The sequence below is a fragment of the Entelurus aequoreus genome, linkage group LG02, assembly GCF_033978785.1.
Source record: "Entelurus aequoreus isolate RoL-2023_Sb linkage group LG02, RoL_Eaeq_v1.1, whole genome shotgun sequence".
Taxonomy (NCBI): domain Eukaryota; kingdom Metazoa; phylum Chordata; class Actinopteri; order Syngnathiformes; family Syngnathidae; genus Entelurus; species Entelurus aequoreus.
Genome location: NC_084732.1, coordinates 92435799 through 92454601, shown reverse-complemented (window position 1 = coordinate 92454601; position 18803 = coordinate 92435799). Strand labels below are relative to the sequence as shown.

At 42.9% G+C, this 18803-nt stretch overlaps 1 protein-coding gene across 1 annotated transcript in view; it reads left to right on the top strand.

The window, feature by feature from the left end:
• Positions 1–18803, top strand: part of LOC133641359 (protein TANC1-like) — a 156768-nt gene that overhangs the window by 135834 nt on the left and 2131 nt on the right. Inside the window, exons 19-28 of the mRNA XM_062035153.1 lie at positions 2248–2484; positions 2549–2746; positions 4115–4196; positions 6377–6510; positions 6579–6705; positions 6761–6936; positions 9995–10127; positions 12159–12188; positions 12268–12359; positions 15838–15978. Coding sequence (XP_061891137.1) covers positions 2248–2484; positions 2549–2746; positions 4115–4196; positions 6377–6510; positions 6579–6705; positions 6761–6936; positions 9995–10127; positions 12159–12188; positions 12268–12359; positions 15838–15978 — 1350 coding nt within the window. The remainder of the gene's footprint in view (positions 1–2247; positions 2485–2548; positions 2747–4114; positions 4197–6376; positions 6511–6578; positions 6706–6760; positions 6937–9994; positions 10128–12158; positions 12189–12267; positions 12360–15837; positions 15979–18803) is intronic.

Below are 18803 nucleotides of genomic sequence, written 5' to 3'. Positions count from 1 at the left end.
GCACTTCATCCATGGCCACCGGATCTATGCAACTCCCCCTCGCAAGGGACAGGGGAGAAGAGGAGAGAAGAAAAGAAACGGCAGATCAACTGGTCTAAAAAAGGGGGGGTCTATTTAAAGGCTAGATTATACAAATGAGTTTTAAGATGAGACTTAAATGCTTCTACTGAGGTAGCATCTCTAACTGTTACCGGGAGGGCATTCCAGAGTACTGGAGCCCGAATAGAAAACGCTCTATAGCCCGCAGACTTTTTTTTGGCTCTGGGAATCACTAATAAGCCGGAGTTCTTTGAACGCAGATTTCTTGTCGGGACATATGGTACAATACAATCGGCGAGATAGGCTGGAGCTAAACCGTGTAATATTTTATACGTAAGTAGTAAAACCTTAAAGTCGCATCTTAAGTGCACAGGAAGCCAGTGCAAGTGAGCCAGTATAGGCGTAATATGATCAAACTTTCTTGTTTTTGTCAAAAGCCTTGCAGCCGCATTTTGTACCAACTGTAATCTTTTAATGCTAGACATAGGGAGGCCCGAAAATAATACGTTACAGTAATCGAGACGAGACGTAACGAACGCATGAATAATGATCTCAGCGTCGCTAGTGGACAAGATGGAACGAATTTTAGCGATATTACGGAGATGAAAGAAGGCCGTTTTAGTAACACTCTTAATGTGTGACTCAAACGAGAGAGTTGGGTGGAAGATAATACCCAGATTCTTTACCGAGTCTCCTTGTTTAATTGTTTGGTTGTCAAATGTTAAGGTGGTATTATTAAATAGATGTTGGTGTCTAGCAGGACCGATAATCAGCATTTCCGTTTTCTTAGCGTTGAGTTGCAAAAAGTTAGCGGACATCCATTGTTTAATTTCATTAAGACACGCCTCCAGCTGACTACAGTCCGGCGTGTTGGTCAGCTTTAGGGGCATGTAGAGTTGAGTGTCATCAGCATAACAGTGAAAGCTAACACCTGTAGACCCCCAACATCACACATGTATCTGACTACTGATATAAGTCGTGGCACCTGTACACCCCCAACATCACACATGTATCTGACTACTGATATAAGTCGTGGCACCTGTACACCCCCAACATCACACATGTATCTGACTACTGATATAAGTCGTGGCACCTGTAGACCCCCAACATCACACATGTATCTGACTACTGATATAAGTCGTGGCACCTGTACACCCCCAACATCACACATGTATTAGACTACTGATATCAGTCATGGCACCTGTACACCCCCAACATCACACATGTATTAGACTACTGATATCAGTCATGGCACCTGTACACCCCCAACATCACACATGTATTAGACTACTGATATCAGTCATGGCACCTGTGCACCCCCAACATCACACATGTATCTGACTACTGATATCAGTCATGGCACCTGTGCACCCCCAACATCACACATGTATTAGACTACTGATATCAGTCATGGCACCTGTGCACCCCCAACATCACACATGTATCTGACTACTGATATCAGTCATGGCACCTGTGCACCCCCAACATCACACATGTATCTGACTACTGAAATCAGTCATGGCACCTGTACACCCCCAACATCACACATGTATTAGACTACTGATATCAGTCATGGCACCTGTGCACCCCCAACATCACACATGTATCTGACTACTGATATCAGTCATGGCACCTGTGCACCCCCAACATCAAGGTGACCTACATCACACATATCTGACTACTGATATCAGTCGTGGCACCTGTACACTCCCAACATCACACATGTATCTCACTACTGATATCAGTCATGGCACCTGTGCACCCCCAACATCACACATGTATCTGACTACTGATATCAGTCATGGCACCTGTACACCCCCAACATCACACATGTATCTGACTACTGATATCAGTCATGGCACTTGTACACCCCCAACATCAGGGTGACCTACATCATACACGTATCTGACTACTGATATCAGTCATGGCACCTGTACACCCCCAACATCACACATGTATCTGACTACTGATATCAGTCATGGCACCTGTACACCCCCAACATCAAGGTGACCTACATCACACACGTATCTGACTACTGATATCAGTCATGGCACCTGTACACCCCCAACATCACACATGTATCTGACTACTGATATCAGTCATGGCACTTGTACACCCCCAACATCAGGGTGACCTACATCACACACGTATCTGACTACTAATAATTGGTGTCAGTATCGGCCCTGACAGACCCGTATCGCTCTGAAGGTGAGTCGTCTGTTGATGCTGGGCGGCGCTAACGTGGACTGGTGCACGGAGGTGGTAGGACACGCCCCCATCCTGGCCGTCCACGCCCACCTGGGCCACGCGGAGATGGTGGCTCTATTGTTGGAGATGGCGGCCGCAGTGGACGGGGCCGGCGATAACGGCGTGACGCCGCTGTGCTTGGCGGCGGCGGCGGGACACGATGACATCATCGGGCTGCTGTGCAGGAAGGGGGCCAAGGTGGGTCAGCGGGGAGGACTACAGAGTCTACTCTGGGAAGATCTAGTCCCAGGTCTGTGTGCAGGTGGGCGGGGCTGACAAGAGCGGCCAGTGTGCGCTGGTCCACGCTGCACTGAGGGGCCACGCTGACATCATCCACACCCTGCTGGGCCTCCACTGGGGCCCCCAGGAGCCCACTGACCCCCAGCAGGACACCACCGTGGACAAGAAGCAGGCGGTGCAGCAGGCGGTAACTGCTGCTGCCAGTGTGGGACACACCCAGGTACACCGCGCTTTTATTGTGAAACTTCATGTTTTATTAAATAGCTTCTTCCTGCAGGTACACCGGGCTTTTATTGTGAAACTTCATGTTTTATTAAATAGCTTCTTCCTGCAGGTACACCGCGCTTTTATTGTGAAACTTCATGTTTTAAGAAGTAGCTTCTTCCTGCAGGTACACCGCGCTTTTATTGTGAAACTTCATGTTTTATTAAATAGCTTCTTCCTGCAGGTACACCGTGCTTTTATTGTGAAACTTCATGTTTTAATAAATAGCTTCTTCCTGCAGGTACACCTGGCTTTTATTGTGAAACTTGATGTTTTAAGAAATAGCTTCTTCCTGCAGGTACACCACGCTTTTATTGTGAAACTTGATGTTTTACTAAATAGCTTCTTCCTGCAGGTACACTGGGCTTTTATTGTGAAACTGGATGTTTTAAGAAATAGTTTCTTCCTGCAGGTACACCGTGCTTTTATTGTGAAACTTCATGTTTTAATAAATAGCTTCTTCCTGCAGGTACACCGGGCTTTTATTGTGAAACTTGATGTTTTAAGAAATAGCTTCTTCCTGCAGGTACACCGCGCTTTTATTGTGAAACTTGATGTTTTACTAAATAGCTTCTTCCTGCAGGTACACCGCGCTTTTATTGTGAAACTTCATGTTTTATTAAATAGCTTCTTCCTGCAGGTACACTGGGCTTTTATTGTGAAACTTGATGTTTTAAGAAATAGCTTCTTCCTGCAGATACACTGCGCTTTTATTGTGAAACTTGATGTCTTAATAAGTAGCTTCTTCCTGCAGGTACACCGCGCTTTTAATGTGAAACTTGATGTTTTAATAAATAGCTTCTTCCTGCAGGTACACCACGCTTTTATTGTGAAACTGGATGTTTTAAGAAATAGTTTCTTCCTGCAGGTACACCGGGCTTTTATTGTGAAACTTGATGTTTTAAGAAATAGCTTCTTCCTGCAGATACACTGCGCTTTTATTGTGAAACTTGATGTCTTAATAAGTAGCTTCTTCCTGCAGGTACACCGCGCTTTTAATGTGAAACTTGATGTTTTAATAAATAGCTTCTTCCTGCAGGTACACCACGCTTTTATTGTGAAACTGGATGTTTTAAGAAATAGTTTCTTCCTGCAGGTACACCGGGCTTTTATTGTGAAACTTGATGTTTTAATAAGTAGCTTCTTCCTGCAGGTACACCACGCTTTTATTGTGAAACTTGATGTTTTATTAAATAGCTTCTTCCTGCAGGTACACCGGGCTTTTATTGTGAAACTTGATGTTTTAAGAAATAGCTTCTTCCTGCAGGTACACCGGGCTTTTATTGTGAAACTTGATGTTTTACAAAATAGTTTCTTCCTGCAGGTGGTGAAGAGCTTGCTGGACATGGAGGAGCAGCAGCTGGCCGTGCAGATGGACGCTCACGACTCCCTCTGGGGAGAAACAGGTGCCTTTCATTATTCATCTTTTATTTACTTTCCTCTTCTCTTTCCTCTGCGACACAGGTGTGAAAACTATCAACACATACTGCATGTAGTGCCCTACTTTTAACGTGGCGTCGAGTGTCTGAGTCCATGAGTTTTTAGGTGTAACTGTACAAAATGAGCTACGGAGCTAGCCTAAAATGCTAACACTCACCATGTGTGCTAACAGTTAGCATGTCTCACATTTCAAGTAACACGGCTGCAATGGAGATAAAAGTGTAAAATTAGATAAAAAAGTTAGCATGCTCAAATTAGCTTGCTAGCATGCTAACATTAGCATGCTAGCACACAAACCAAGTCCACAAGTCGACAAGTCAGTGTACTTCTAAGATGGCGCAGAGTATTCAAATGCACTATTCTCAGGTGTAAACATACAACATTAGCTGAAAAAGCTACCATAAAATGTTAGCATGTCGATATAGAAGATGCTAGCAAACTTCCAAGATGGCAGCAAGTATAAACATCCATGATTTTAATGTTTAAACATACAAAATTAGCTGAAAAAGCTACCATAAAATGTTAGCATGTCGATATAAAAGACGCTAGCAAACTTCCAAGATGGCAGCAAGTACAAACATCCATGATTTTAATGTTTAAACATACAAAATTAGCTGAAAAAGCTAGCATGCTAACATTAGCATGCTAGCACACATACCAAGTCGACACGTCGACAAGTCAGTGTACTTCTAAGATGGCGCAGAGTATTCAAATGCACTATTCTCAGCTGTCAACATACAACATTAGCTGAAAAAGCTAGCATCACAAGTTAGCATGCTAATTAGGGGTGTGGGAAAAAATGTTTTCGAATTCGAATCACGATTCTCACGTTGTGCGATTCAGAATCGATTCTCATTTTTTAAAAATTGTTGTTTTTTATTTTAAAATTTTTTTTTTTTTTTTTTTTAATGATTTAATCCAACAAAACAATACACAGCAATACCATAACAATGCAATCCAATTCCAAAAGCAAAGCCGAGCCAGCAACACTCAGAAGTGCAATAAACAGAGCAATTGAGAGGAGACACAAACACCACACACAACAATTGAGAGGAGACACAAACACCACACACAACAATTGAGAGGAGACACAAACACCACACAACAATTGAGAGGAGACACAAACACCACACACAACAATTGAGAGGAGACACAAACACCACACACAACAATTGAGAGGAGACACAAACACCACACACAACAATTGAGAGGAGACACAAACACCACACACAACAATTGAGAGGAGACACAAACACCACACACACAACAATTGAGAGGAGACACAAACACCACACACAACAATTGAGAGGAGACACAAACACCACACACAACAATTGAGAGGAGACACAAACACCACACACAACAATTGAGAGGAGACACAAACACCACACACAACAATTGAGAGGAGACACAAACACCACACACAACAATTGAGAGGAGACACAAACACCACACACAACAATTGAGAGGAGACACAAACACCACACACAACAATTGAGAGGAGACACAAACACCACACACAACAATTGAGAGGAGACACAAACACCACACACAACAATTGAGAGGAGACACAAACACAACAAAGCAAAAGTAGTGAAACAAAAATGAATATTATCAACAACAGTATCAATATCAGTTACAATTTCAACATAGCAGTGATTAAAAATCCCTCATTGACATTATCATTAGACATTTATAAAAAAGAACAATAGTGTGACAGTGGCTTACACTTGCATCGCATCTTATAAGCTTGACAACACACTGTGTCCAATATTTTCACAAAGATAAAATAAGTCCTATTTTTGCTTCATTTAATAGTTGAAACAAATGTACATTATTGCAATCAGTTGATAAAACATTGTCCTTTACAATTATAAAAGCTTTTTACTCTGCTTGCATGTCAGCAGTCTGGGGTAGATCCTGCTGAAATCTATGTATTCCATCAATAGACAATCCTTTTCAATCCCGAAAATATCGTCTTTGAATCGAAAAAAATCAATTTTGAATCGAATTGTGACCCCAAGAATCAATATTGAATCGAATCGTGGGACACCCAAAGATTCACAGCCCATAAGAGACACTAGGAAACTTCTAGAATGGTGATATCAAAATGTATGATATTTAGGTGTGCCCTCCTCTCTAACAGTGCTGAGTGCAGCGGCAGGGCGGGGCCGGGTGGAGGTGTGTGAGCTCCTCCTGGGCCGAGGGGCGGGGCTTGAGGTGCCAAACCGCCGGGGGATGTTCCCCCTCCTCAGCGCGGCCAAACACGGACACGCGCAGGTGACCACTCCGAGCCGTCAACCTTCCACCCACGCTTTACGTCCCTCCCCCTCCCCCTCCCCCGCCAGGTGGTAGAGGTGCTGCTGGAGCACCACGCCCAGGTGGACCACGCGTGCGAGAAGCAGGGCCGCACGGCGCTCATGCTGGCGTCCTCCGGGGGACACGTGGACACGGTGGAGCTGCTGCTGTCCAAAGGTGAGCCTCACCTGTCCTCGCACGTCCACTTCTTCACCCGGGCTGTCCCTCCCAGGTGCCTCCGTGTGTGCCGTGGACCAGGAGGGTCTGAGTGCACTGAGCTGGGCCTGCATGAAGACCCGGAGAGGCGTCCTGCAGCCTCTGGTGGACGCCGGGGCGGACGTGAACCGAGCTGACAAGCAGGGGCGCACTCCTCTAGACCTCGCCGCGCTCAATGCGGACGCCGACGCGGTGAGTCCACAATCCTACCGGTTTTTGTTGGCGCTATGACTAGGGAAGGTTGTTTGCACCAGTAAATACTGCTCCAAGTGCTTTATTAAACGTAATCCACCTGAATTACTCACGTTGACCACTAGATGGCGACATGTTGGCAGCAACTTTTAAATGGAAGAAATCCCTGGGCCGTAGTTTAATCATGTAAATAACACATCAACCAATACAGGTTTTTTCAAGGCCGATACGGATTATTAGTAGTCAAGGAGGCCGATATTTGGAGATGATATTTTTTTTTTATGGGTTGTGTTTAATTTGTCATTAAAAAAAATATCAAACACCTTTATTAGGTGCATCTAAGAGGAGCATCAACATTGGATTTCACAATATAGAACATCTCCTGGGAAAATATGACGCGTAGATTATAGTTGAGACATTTTTCAAGATGGCCAACATCATTTCTTCCTGTACGTTACAGAAAGTATGAGAATGTGTGAGCTGCTGCCTCACCTTCTTTACTGATGTAATCATCTCATATTTGTCAAGATATTTACGCAAATATTAAACGAGACAAGAAGCAAGGAATCAGGCAGAGACAGAGTTCAATTTAGCTCATGAGGAGAACGCATGGAGCTGCACACTCAGTTAGTCTCACCCTACGCTCTGGGGAACAGTCCACGCACTCCTCTATTTATTCAGTTTAGAATGTTCCCTAGTTACATCGTTGAGGCTGCTTCTGCTGAGTGACAAGATGTTCTTCATGTTCTGCTGAGTGACAAGATGTTCTTCATGTTCTGCTGAGTGACAAGATGTTCTTCATGTTCTGCTGAGTGACAAGATGTTCTTCATGTTCTGCTGAGTGACAAGATGTTCTTCATGTTCTGCTGAGTGACAAGATGTTCTTCATGTTCTTCTGAGTGACAGGATGCTCTTCATGTTCTGCTGAGTGACAAGATGTTCTTCATGTTCTGTTGAGTGACAAGATGTTCTTCATGTTCTGCTGAGTGACAAGATGTTCTTCATGTTCTTCTGAGTGACAGGATGCTCTTCATGTTCTGCTGAGTGACAGGATGCTCTTCATGTTCTGCTGAGTGACAAGATGTTCTTCATGTTCTGCTGAGTGACAAGATGTTCTTCATGTTCTGTTGAGTGACAGGATGTTCTTCATGTTCTGCTGAGTGACAAGATGTTCTTCATGTTCTGCTGAGTGACAAGATGTTCTTCATGTTCTGCTGAGTGACAAGATGTTCCTCATGTTCTGCTGAGTGACAAGATGTTCTTCATGTTCTGTTGAGTGACAAGATGTTCTTCATGTTCTGCTGAGTGACAGGATGTTCTTCATGTTCTGCTGAGTGACAAGATGTTCTTCATGTTCTGCTGAGTGACAAGATGTTCTTCATGTTCTGCTGAGTGACAGGATGTTCTTCATGTTCTGCTGAGTGACATGTTCTTCATGTTCTGCTGAGTGACAAGATGTTCTTCATGTTCTGCTGAGTGACATGTTCTTCATGTTCTGCTGAGTGACAAGATGTTCTTCATGTTCTGCTGAGTGACAAGATGTTCTTCATGTTCTGCTGAGTGACAGGATGTTCTTCATGTTCTGCTGAGTGACAAGATGTTCTTCATGTTCTGCTGAGTGACAAGATGTTCTTCATGTTCTGCTGAGTGACAAGATGTTCTTCATGTTCTGCTGAGTGACAAGATGTTCTTCATGTTCTGCTGAGTGACAAGATGTTCTTCATGTTCTGCTGAGTGACATGTTCTTCATGTTCTGCTGAGTGACAAGATGTTCTTCATGTTCTGCTGAGTGACAAGATGTTCTTCATGTTCTGCTGAGTGACAAGATGTTCTTCATGTTCTGTTGAGTGACAGGATGTTCTTCATGTTCTGCTGAGTGACAAGATGTTCTTCATGTTCTGTTGAGTGACAGGATGTTCTTCATGTTCTGCTGAGTGACAAGATGTTCTTCATGTTCTGCTGAGTGACAAGATGTTCTTCATGTTCTGTTGAGTGACAGGATGTTCTTCATGTTCTGCTGAGTGACAAGATGTTCTTCATGTTCTGCTGAGTGACAAGATGTTCTTCATGTTCTGTTGAGTGACAAGATGTTCTTCATGTTCTGCTGAGTGACATGTTCTTCATGTTCTGCTGAGTGACAAGATGTTCTTCATGTTCTGCTGAGTGACATGTTCTTCATGTTCTGCTGAGTGACAAGATGTTCTTCATGTTCTGCTGAGTGACAAGATGTTCTTCATGTTCTGCTGAGTGACAAGATGTTCTTCATGTTCTGTTGAGTGACAGGATGTTCTTCATGTTCTGCTGAGTGACAAGATGTTCTTCATGTTCTGCTGAGTGACAAGATGTTCTTCATGTTCTGCTGAGTGACAGGATGTTCTTCATGTTCTGTTGAGTGACAAGATGTTCTTCATGTTCTGCTGAGTGACAAGATGTTCTTCATGTTCTGCTGAGTGACAAGATGTTCTTCATGTTCTGCTGAGTGACAAGATGTTCTTCATGTTCTGCTGAGTGACAAGATGTTCTTCATGTTCTGCTGAGTGACAAGATGTTCTTCATGTTCTGCTGAGTGACAAGATGTTCTTCATGTTCTGCTGAGTGACAAGATGTTCTTCATGTTCTGCTGAGTGACAAGATGTTCTTCATGTTCTGCTGAGTGACAGGATGTTCTTCATGTTCTGCTGAGTGACAAGATGTTCTTCATGTTCTGCTGAGTGACAAGATGTTCTTCATGTTCTGTTGAGTGACAAGATGTTCTTCATGTTCTGCTGATTGACAAGATGTTCTTCATGTTCTGCTGAGTGACAAGATGTTCTTCATGTTCTGCTGAGTGACAAGATGTTCTTCATGTTCTGCTGAGTGACAAGATGTTCTTCATGTTCTGCTGAGTGACAAGATGTTCTTCATGTTCTGCTGAGTGACAGGATGTTCTTCATGTTCTGCTGAGTGACAAGATGTTCTTCATGTTCTGCTGAGTGACAAGATGTTCTTCATGTTCTGTTGAGTGACAAGATGTTCTTCATGTTCTGCTGAGTGACAAGATGTTCTTCATGTTCTTCAGGTGCACTTCCTGCTAGAACATGGAGGTGTGTTGGAGAGAAGTGACAAGAATGGCAGCAGAGCAGCAGAACTCTCAGCTGGCTGCCAGAACCCTGCCCTGGTGGTCTCTCTGCTGAAGAAAGGATCTAAGATGGGTACATGCTGCACAACACCAAACTTTATACTTCATATCAGCTTACGGCTGCACAACACCAAACTTTATACTTCATATCAGCTTACGGCTGCACAACACCAAACGTTATACTTCACATCAGCTTACGGCTGCACAACACCAAACTTTATACTTCATATCAGCTTATGGCCGCACAACACCAATCTTTATACTTCATAGCAGCTTACGGCTGCACAACACCAAACTTTATACTTCATATCAGCTTATGGCCGCACAACACCAATCTTTATACTTCATATCAGCTTATGGCCGCACAACACCAATCTTTATACTTCATATCAGCTTATGGCCGCACAACACCAAACGTTATACTTCACATCAGCTTACGGCTGCACAACACCAAACTTTATACTTCATATCAGCTTATGGCCGCACAACACCAATCTCTATACTTCATAGCAGCTTATGGCCGCACAACACAAAACTTTATACTTCATATCAGCTTCTTGCCGCACAACACCACACTGTATGCTTCATATCAGCTTCTTTACACACAACACAAAACGTTATACTTCATATCAGCTTATGGCTGCACAACACCAAACTTTATACTTCATATCAGCTTACAGCTGCACAACACCAAACTTTATACTTCATATCAGTTTACGGCTGCACAACACCAAACATTATACTTCATATCAGTTTATGGCTGCACAAAACCAAACTTTATACTTCATATCAGTTTATGGCTGCACAACACCAAACGTTATACTTCATATCAGTTTATGGCTGCACAACACCAAACTTTATACTTCATATCAGTTTATGGCTGCACAACACCAAACTTTATACTTCATATCAGTTTATGGCTGCACAACACCAAACTTTATACTTCATATCAGTTTATGGCTGCACAACACCAAACTTTATACTTCATATCAGTTTATGGCTGCACAACACCAAACTTTATACTTCATATCAGTTTATGGCTGCACAACACCAAACTTTATACTTCATATCAGTTTATGGTTGCACAACACCAAACTTCATACTTTATATCAGTTTATGGCTGCACAACACAAAACTTTATACTTCATATCAGCATATGGCTGCACAACACCAAACTTTATACTTCATATCAGTTTATGGCTGCACAACACAAAACTTTATACTTCATATCAGTTTATGATTGCACAACACCAAACTTTATACTTCATATCAGTTTATGGTTGCACAACACAAAACTTTATACTTCATATCAGTTTATGGCTGCACAACACCAAACTTTATACTTCATATCAGTTTATGGTTGCACAACACCAAACTTTATACTTCATATCAGTTTATGGTTGCACAACACCAAACTTTATACTTCATATCAGTTTATGGCTGCACAACACCAAACTTTATACTTCATACCCGTTTATGGCTGCACAACACAAAACTTTATACTTCATATCAGTTTATGGCTGCACAACACCAAACTTTATACTTCATATCAGTTTATGGCTGCACAACACCAAACTTTATACTTCATATCAGTTTATGGTTGCACAACACAAAACTTTATACTTCATATCAGTTTATGGTTGCACAACACCAAACTTTATACTTCATATCAGTTTATGGCTGCACAACACCAAACTTTATACTTAATACCATTTATGGCTGCACAACACCAAACTTTATACTTCATATCAGTTTATGGCTGCACAACACCAAACTTTATACTTCATACCCGTTTATGGCTGCACAACACAAAACTTTATACTTCATATCAGTTTATGGCTGCACAACACCAAACGTTATACTTCATACCCGTTTATGGCTGCACAACACCAAACATTATACTTCATATCAGTTTATGGCTGCACAACACCAAACATTATACTTCATATCAGTTTATGGCTGCACAACACCAAACCATGTTATTATGAATGTTACTAGATACTACATATATACTTACAGCATGTTTATAAAATATGATGATAATTTACAAAAGTGTAGTTCCCTAACTCTGTGTGCTCTTCATCCACTCCTGCATCCCCACCAGGATACAAAACATCCCCACACGACCGCTCAGGTGCGTGACCTTGTGTGACCTTGTGTGACCTTGTGTGACCTTGTGCGACAAAGCTTGTAATGATGCGTCCTCTTGTCAGGTCACGCCACCTGGGCCATGGCGTCCACCAAGCCAGATGTTCTCCTCATCCTGCTGCAGAAGCTGATGGAGGAAGGCAACCTGCTCTACAAGGTCAGGCTGCACAAACTGAGGGCCACTCTGACAAATCACTGCACAAACTGAGGGCCACGCTGACAAATCACTGCACAAACTGAGGGCCACTCTGACAAATCACTGCACAAACTGAGGGCCACTCTGACAAATCACTGCACAAACTGAGGGCCACTCTGACAAATGACTGCACAAACTGCGGGCCACTCTGACAAATCACTGCACAAACTGAGGGCCACTCTGACAAATGACTGCACAAACTGCGGGCCACTCTGACAAATCACTGCACAAACTGAGGGCCACTCTGACAAATCACTGCACAAACTGAGGGCCACTCTGACAAATCACTGCACAAACTGAGGGCCACTCTGACAAATGACTGCACAAACTGCGGGCCACTCTGACAAATCACTGCACAAACTGAGGGCCACTCTGACAAATCACTGCACAAACTGAGGGCCACTCTGACAAATCACTGCACAAACTGAGGGCCACTCTGACAAATCACTGCACAAACTGAGGGCCACTCTGACAAATGACTGCACAAACTGAGGGCCACTCTGACAAATCACTGCACAAACTGAGGGCCACACTGACAAATCACTGCACAAACTGAGGGCCACACTGACAAATCACTGCACAAACTGAGGGCCACGCTGACAAATCACTGCACAAACTGAGGGCCACGCTGACAAATCACTGCACAAACTGAGGGCCACACTGACAAATCACTGCACAAACTGAGGGCCACTCTGACAAATCACTGCACAAACTGAGGGCCACTCTGACAAATCACTGCACAAACTGAGGGCCACTCTGACAAATCACTGCACAAACTGAGGGCCACTCTGACAAATCACTGCACAAACTGAGGGCCACGCTGACAAATCACTGCACAAACTGAGGGCCACTCTGACAAATCACTGCACAAACTGAGGGCCACTCTGACAAATCACTGCACAAACTGAGGGCCACTCTGACAAATCACTGCACAAACTGAGGGCCACGCTGACATATCACTGCACAAACTGAGGGCCACTGACAAATCACTGCACAAACTGAGGGCCACTCTGACAAATCACTGCACAAACTGAGGGCCACTCTGACAAATCACTGCACAAACTGAGGGCCACGCTGACATATCACTGCACAAACTGAGGGCCACGCTGACATATCACTGCACAAACTGAGGGCCACTGACAAATCACTGCACAAACTGAGGGCCACTCTGACAAATGACTGCATTTGGAGATTTTTCATTTTCACAATATATTGACTTTTTTTAACCTTCAGGGCTCCCCTCAAGTTTGGTCCCGGTGACCTGGGAAAAATGTTAAAAATAAAATATATATATATATATATATATATATATATATATATATATATATATATATATATATATACAGTATATATATTCAACACCTAAATCTCTAGAATAACTTTAGATTTATCTGTCAAGAAGACGTTTTAATAATGTTTGTTTTATGCCCTTTAAAAAAAAAAGACCTGTTTATAAATATGCAATATTTTTGGCCCATTAATATATAAAAGTGTAATATTTGATGTGAAATAATTGGAGCTTAAATATGTCAATAATTTATAACAACATTGATTTTGAATATTATTTTTGCGCAAAATGACCGTTTTAAAAAAAATCCTACAAAAATGTTCAGGCTCCCACGTATATTTTTAAAACATGCAAAATTTCCCCTCCAAAACATATTTCAAAGTGTAATATTTGATGTGAAATAATTGGAGCTTAAATATGTCAATAATTCATAACAACATTGATTTTGATGCTTTATTATTTTACAGTTTTAAAACAAAACCGCCTGCATGGCAGCTTTGTGAACTTGTTACATTTCACCTGTTTACTGTTTTATTCCACTTTTTAATGTTTTGTTGCCAGAATCTTCTACAAACCCCGTTTCCATATGAGTTGGGAAATGGTGTTAGATGTAAATATAAACAGAATACAATGATTTGCAAATCCTTTTTAAGCCATATTCAGTTGAATATGCTACAAAGACAACATATTTCATGTTCAAACTCATAAACTTTATTTTCCATCCATCCATTTTTTACCGCTTATTCCCTTCGGGGTCATGGGGGCGCTGGAGCCTATCTCAGCTACAATTGGGCGGAAGGCGGGGTACACCCTGGACAAGTCGCCACCTCAAACTTTATTTTGTTTTTGCAAATAATAATGAACTTAGAATTTCATGGCTGCAACACGTGCCAAAGTAGTTGGGAAAGGGCATGTTCACCACTGTGTTACATGGCCTTTCCTTTTAACAACACTCAGTAAAGGTTTGGGAAGTGAGGAGACACATTTTTGAAGTGGAATTCTTTCCCATTCTTGCTTGATGTGCAGCTTAAGTTGTTCAACAGTCCGGGGGTCTCCCTTCTGCTATTTTAGGTGCCACACATTTTCAATGGGAGACAGGTCTGGACTACAGGCAGGCCAGTCTAGTACCCGCACTCTTTTACTATGAAGCCACGTTGATGTAACACGTGGCTTGGCATTGTCTTGCTGAAATAAGCAGGGGCGTCCATGGTAACGTTGCTTGGATGGCAACATATGTTGCTCCAAAAGCTGTATGTACCTTTCAGCATTAATGGTGCCTTCACAGATGTGTAAGTTACCCATGTCTTGGCCACTAATACACCCCCATACCATCACACATGCTGCCTTTTACACTTTGCGCCTAGAACAATCCGGATGGTTCTTTTCCTCTTTGACGTCCACAGTTTCCAAAAACAATTTGAAATGTGGACTCGTCAGACCACAGAACACTTTTCCACTTTGCATCAGTCCATCTTAGATGAGCTCAGGCCCAGCGAAGCTGACGGCGTTTCTGGGTGTTGTTGATAAACGGTTTTCGCCTTGCATTGGAGAGTTTTAACTTGCACTTACAGATGTAGCGACCAACTGTAGTTACTGACAGTGGGTTTCTGAAGTGTTCCTGAGCCCATGTGGTGATATCCTTTACACACTGATGTGGCTTGTTGATGCAGTACAGCCTGAGGGATGGAAGGTCACGGGCTTAGCTGCTTACGTGCAGTGATGTCTCCAGATTCTCTGAACCCTTTGATGATATTACGGAGCGTAGATGGTGAAATCCCTAAATTCCTTGCAATAGCTGCTTGAGAAATGTTGTTCTTAAACTGTTCAACAATTTGCTCAGGCATTTGTTGACAAAGTGGTGACCCTCGCCCCGTCCTTGTTTGTGAACGACTGAGCATTTCATGGAATCTACTTTTATACCCAATCATGGCACCCACCTGTTCCCAATTTGCCAATTGGGTTTGTAGAATGTGCTGTTATAAAATGAGCGGCGGGCCACACTTTGGACCCCCTGTTCATTGTGTGTGTGTGTGTGTGTGTGTGTGTGCGTGTGTGTGTGTGTGTGTGTGTGTGTGTGTGTGTGTGTGTGTGTGTGTGTGTGTGTGTGTGTGTGTGTGTGTGTGTGTGTGTGTGTGTGTGTGTGACTTCCAGAAGGGACGCATGAAGGAGGCGGCTCAGCGATATCAGTACGCTCTGAGGAAGATGCCACGAGAGGGGGAGGAGCTTAAGGGACTGAAGGACCTGCGGGTGTCTCTCTACCTCAACCTGTCTCGCTGCAGAAGGAAGTCGAGTGTAAGTCCTCACCTTTATTCCATGTTCCGGTGTAAGTCCTCACCTTTATTCCATGTTCCGGTGTAAGTCCTCACCTTTATTCCATGTTCCGGTGTAAGTCCTCACCTTTATTCCATGTTCCAGTGTAAGTCCTCACCTTTATTTCATGTTCCAGTGTAAGTCCTCACCTTTATTCCATGTTCCAGTGTAAGTCCTCACCTTTATTCCATGTTCCAGTGTAAGTCCTCACCTTTATTCCATGTTCCAGTGTAAGTCCTCACCTTTATTTCATGTTCCAGTGTAAGTCCTCACCTTTATTCCATGTTCCAGTGTAAGTCCTCACCTTTATTCCATGTTCCAGTGTAAGTCCTCACCTTTATTCCATGTTCCAGTGTAAGTCCTCACCTTTATTTCATGTTCCAGTGTAAGTCCTCACCTTTATTCCATGTTCCAGTGTAAGTCCTCACCTTTATTTCATGTTCCAGTGTAAGTCCTCACCTTTATTCCATGTTCCAGTGTAAGTCCTCACCTTTATTCCATGTTCCAGTGTAAGTCCTCACCTTTATTCCATGTTCCAGTGTAAGTCCTCACCTTTATTCCATGTTCCAGTGTAAGTCCTCACCTATATTTCATGTTCCAGTGTAAGTCCTCACCTTTATTCCATGTTCCAGTGTAAGTCCTCACCTTTATTCCATGTTCCAGTGTAAGTCCTCACCTTTATTCCATGTTCCAGTGTAAGTCCTCACCTATATTTCATGTTCCAGTGTAAGTCCTCACCTTTATTCCATGTTCCAGTGTAAGTCCTCACCTTTATTTCATGTTCCAGTGTAAGTCCTCACCTTTATTCCATGTTCCAGTGTAAGTCCTCACCTTTATTCCATGTTCCAGTGTAAGTCCTCACCTATATTTCATGTTCCAGTGTAAGTCCTCACCTTTATTCCATGTTCCAGTGTAAGTCCTCACCTTTATTCCATGTTCCAGTGTAAGTCCTCACCTTTATTCCATGTTCCAGTGTAAGTCCTCACCTTTATTCCATGTTCCAGTGTAAGTCCTCACCTTTATTCCATGTTCCAGTGTAAGTCCTCACCTATATTTCATGTTCCAGTGTAAGTCCTCACCTATATTTCATGTTCCAGTGTAAGTCCTCACCTTTATTCCATGTTCCAGTGAAAGTCCTCACCTTTATTTCATGTTCCAGTGTAAGTCCTCACCTTTATTTCATGTTCCAGTGTAAGTCCTCACCTTTATTCCATGTTCCAGTGTAAGTCCTCACCTTTATTCCATCTTAGACACATGTCCCACCTGGTGACTTCTTCTTCATCCAAGTAACTGGAACTGGACAACAGTAAACACACTACAGGGCTGCTTATATCGCACACATGATATCACACACAAGTAAACACACTACAGGGCTGATTATATCGCACACATGATATCCCACACAAGTAAACACGCTGCAGGACTGCTTGTATCGCACATGATATCACACACAAGTAAACACACTACAGGGCTGCTTGTATTGCACATGATATCACACACAAGTAAACACACTGCAGGACTGCTTGTATCGCACATAATATCTCACACAAGTAAACACTCTGCAGGACTGCTTGTATCGCACATGATATCTCACACACAAGTAAACACTCTGCAGGACTGCTTGTATCGCACATGATATCACACACAAGTAAACACACTACAGGGCTGCTTATATCGCACACATGATATCACACACAAGTAAACACGCTACAGGGCTGCTTATATCGCACATGATATCACACACAAGTAAACACACTACAGGGCTGCTTATATCGCACACATGATATCACACACAAGTAAACACGCTGCAGGACTGCTTGTATCGCACATGATATCACACACAAGTAAACACACTACAGGGCTGCTTGTATTGCACATGATATCACACACAAGTAAACACACTGCAGGACTGCTTGTATCGCACATAATATCTCACACAAGTAAACACTCTGCAGGACTGCTTGTATCGCACATGATATCTCACACACAAGTAAACACTCTGCAGGACTGCTTGTATCGCACATGATATCTCACACAAGTAAACACTCTGCAGGACTGCTTGTATCGCACATAATATCTCACACAAGTAAACACTCTGCAGGACTGCTTGTATCGCACATGATATCTCACACACAAGTAAACACTCTGCAGGACTGCTTGTATCGCACATGATATCTCACACAAGTAAACACTCTGCAGGACTGCTTGTATCGCACATGATATCTCACACAAGTAAACACTCTGCAAGAGTGCTTGTATCGCACATGATATCTCACACATAAGTAAACACTCTGCAGGACTGCTTGTATCTTACATGATATCATACAAGTAAACATGCTGCAGGACTGCTTGTATCGCACATGATATCTCACACAAGTAAACACACTGCAGGACTGCTGGTGTCGCACATGATATCTCACACACAAGTAAACACTGCAGGACTGCTTGTATCGCACATGATATCACACACAAGTAAACACTCTGCAGGACTGCTTGTATCGCACATGATATAACACACAAGTAAACACTCTGCAGGACTGCTTGTATCGCACATGATATTACACACAAGTAAACACTCTGCAAGAGTGCTTGTATCGCACATGATATCTCACATACAAGTAAACACTCTGCAGGACTGCTTGTATTGCACATGATATCACACACACAAGTAAACACTGCAGGACTGCTTGTATAGCACATGATATCTCACACAAGTAAACACGCTGCAGGACTGCTGGTATTGCACATGATATCTCACACACAAGTAAACACTCTGCAGGACTGCTTGTATCGCACATGATATCTCA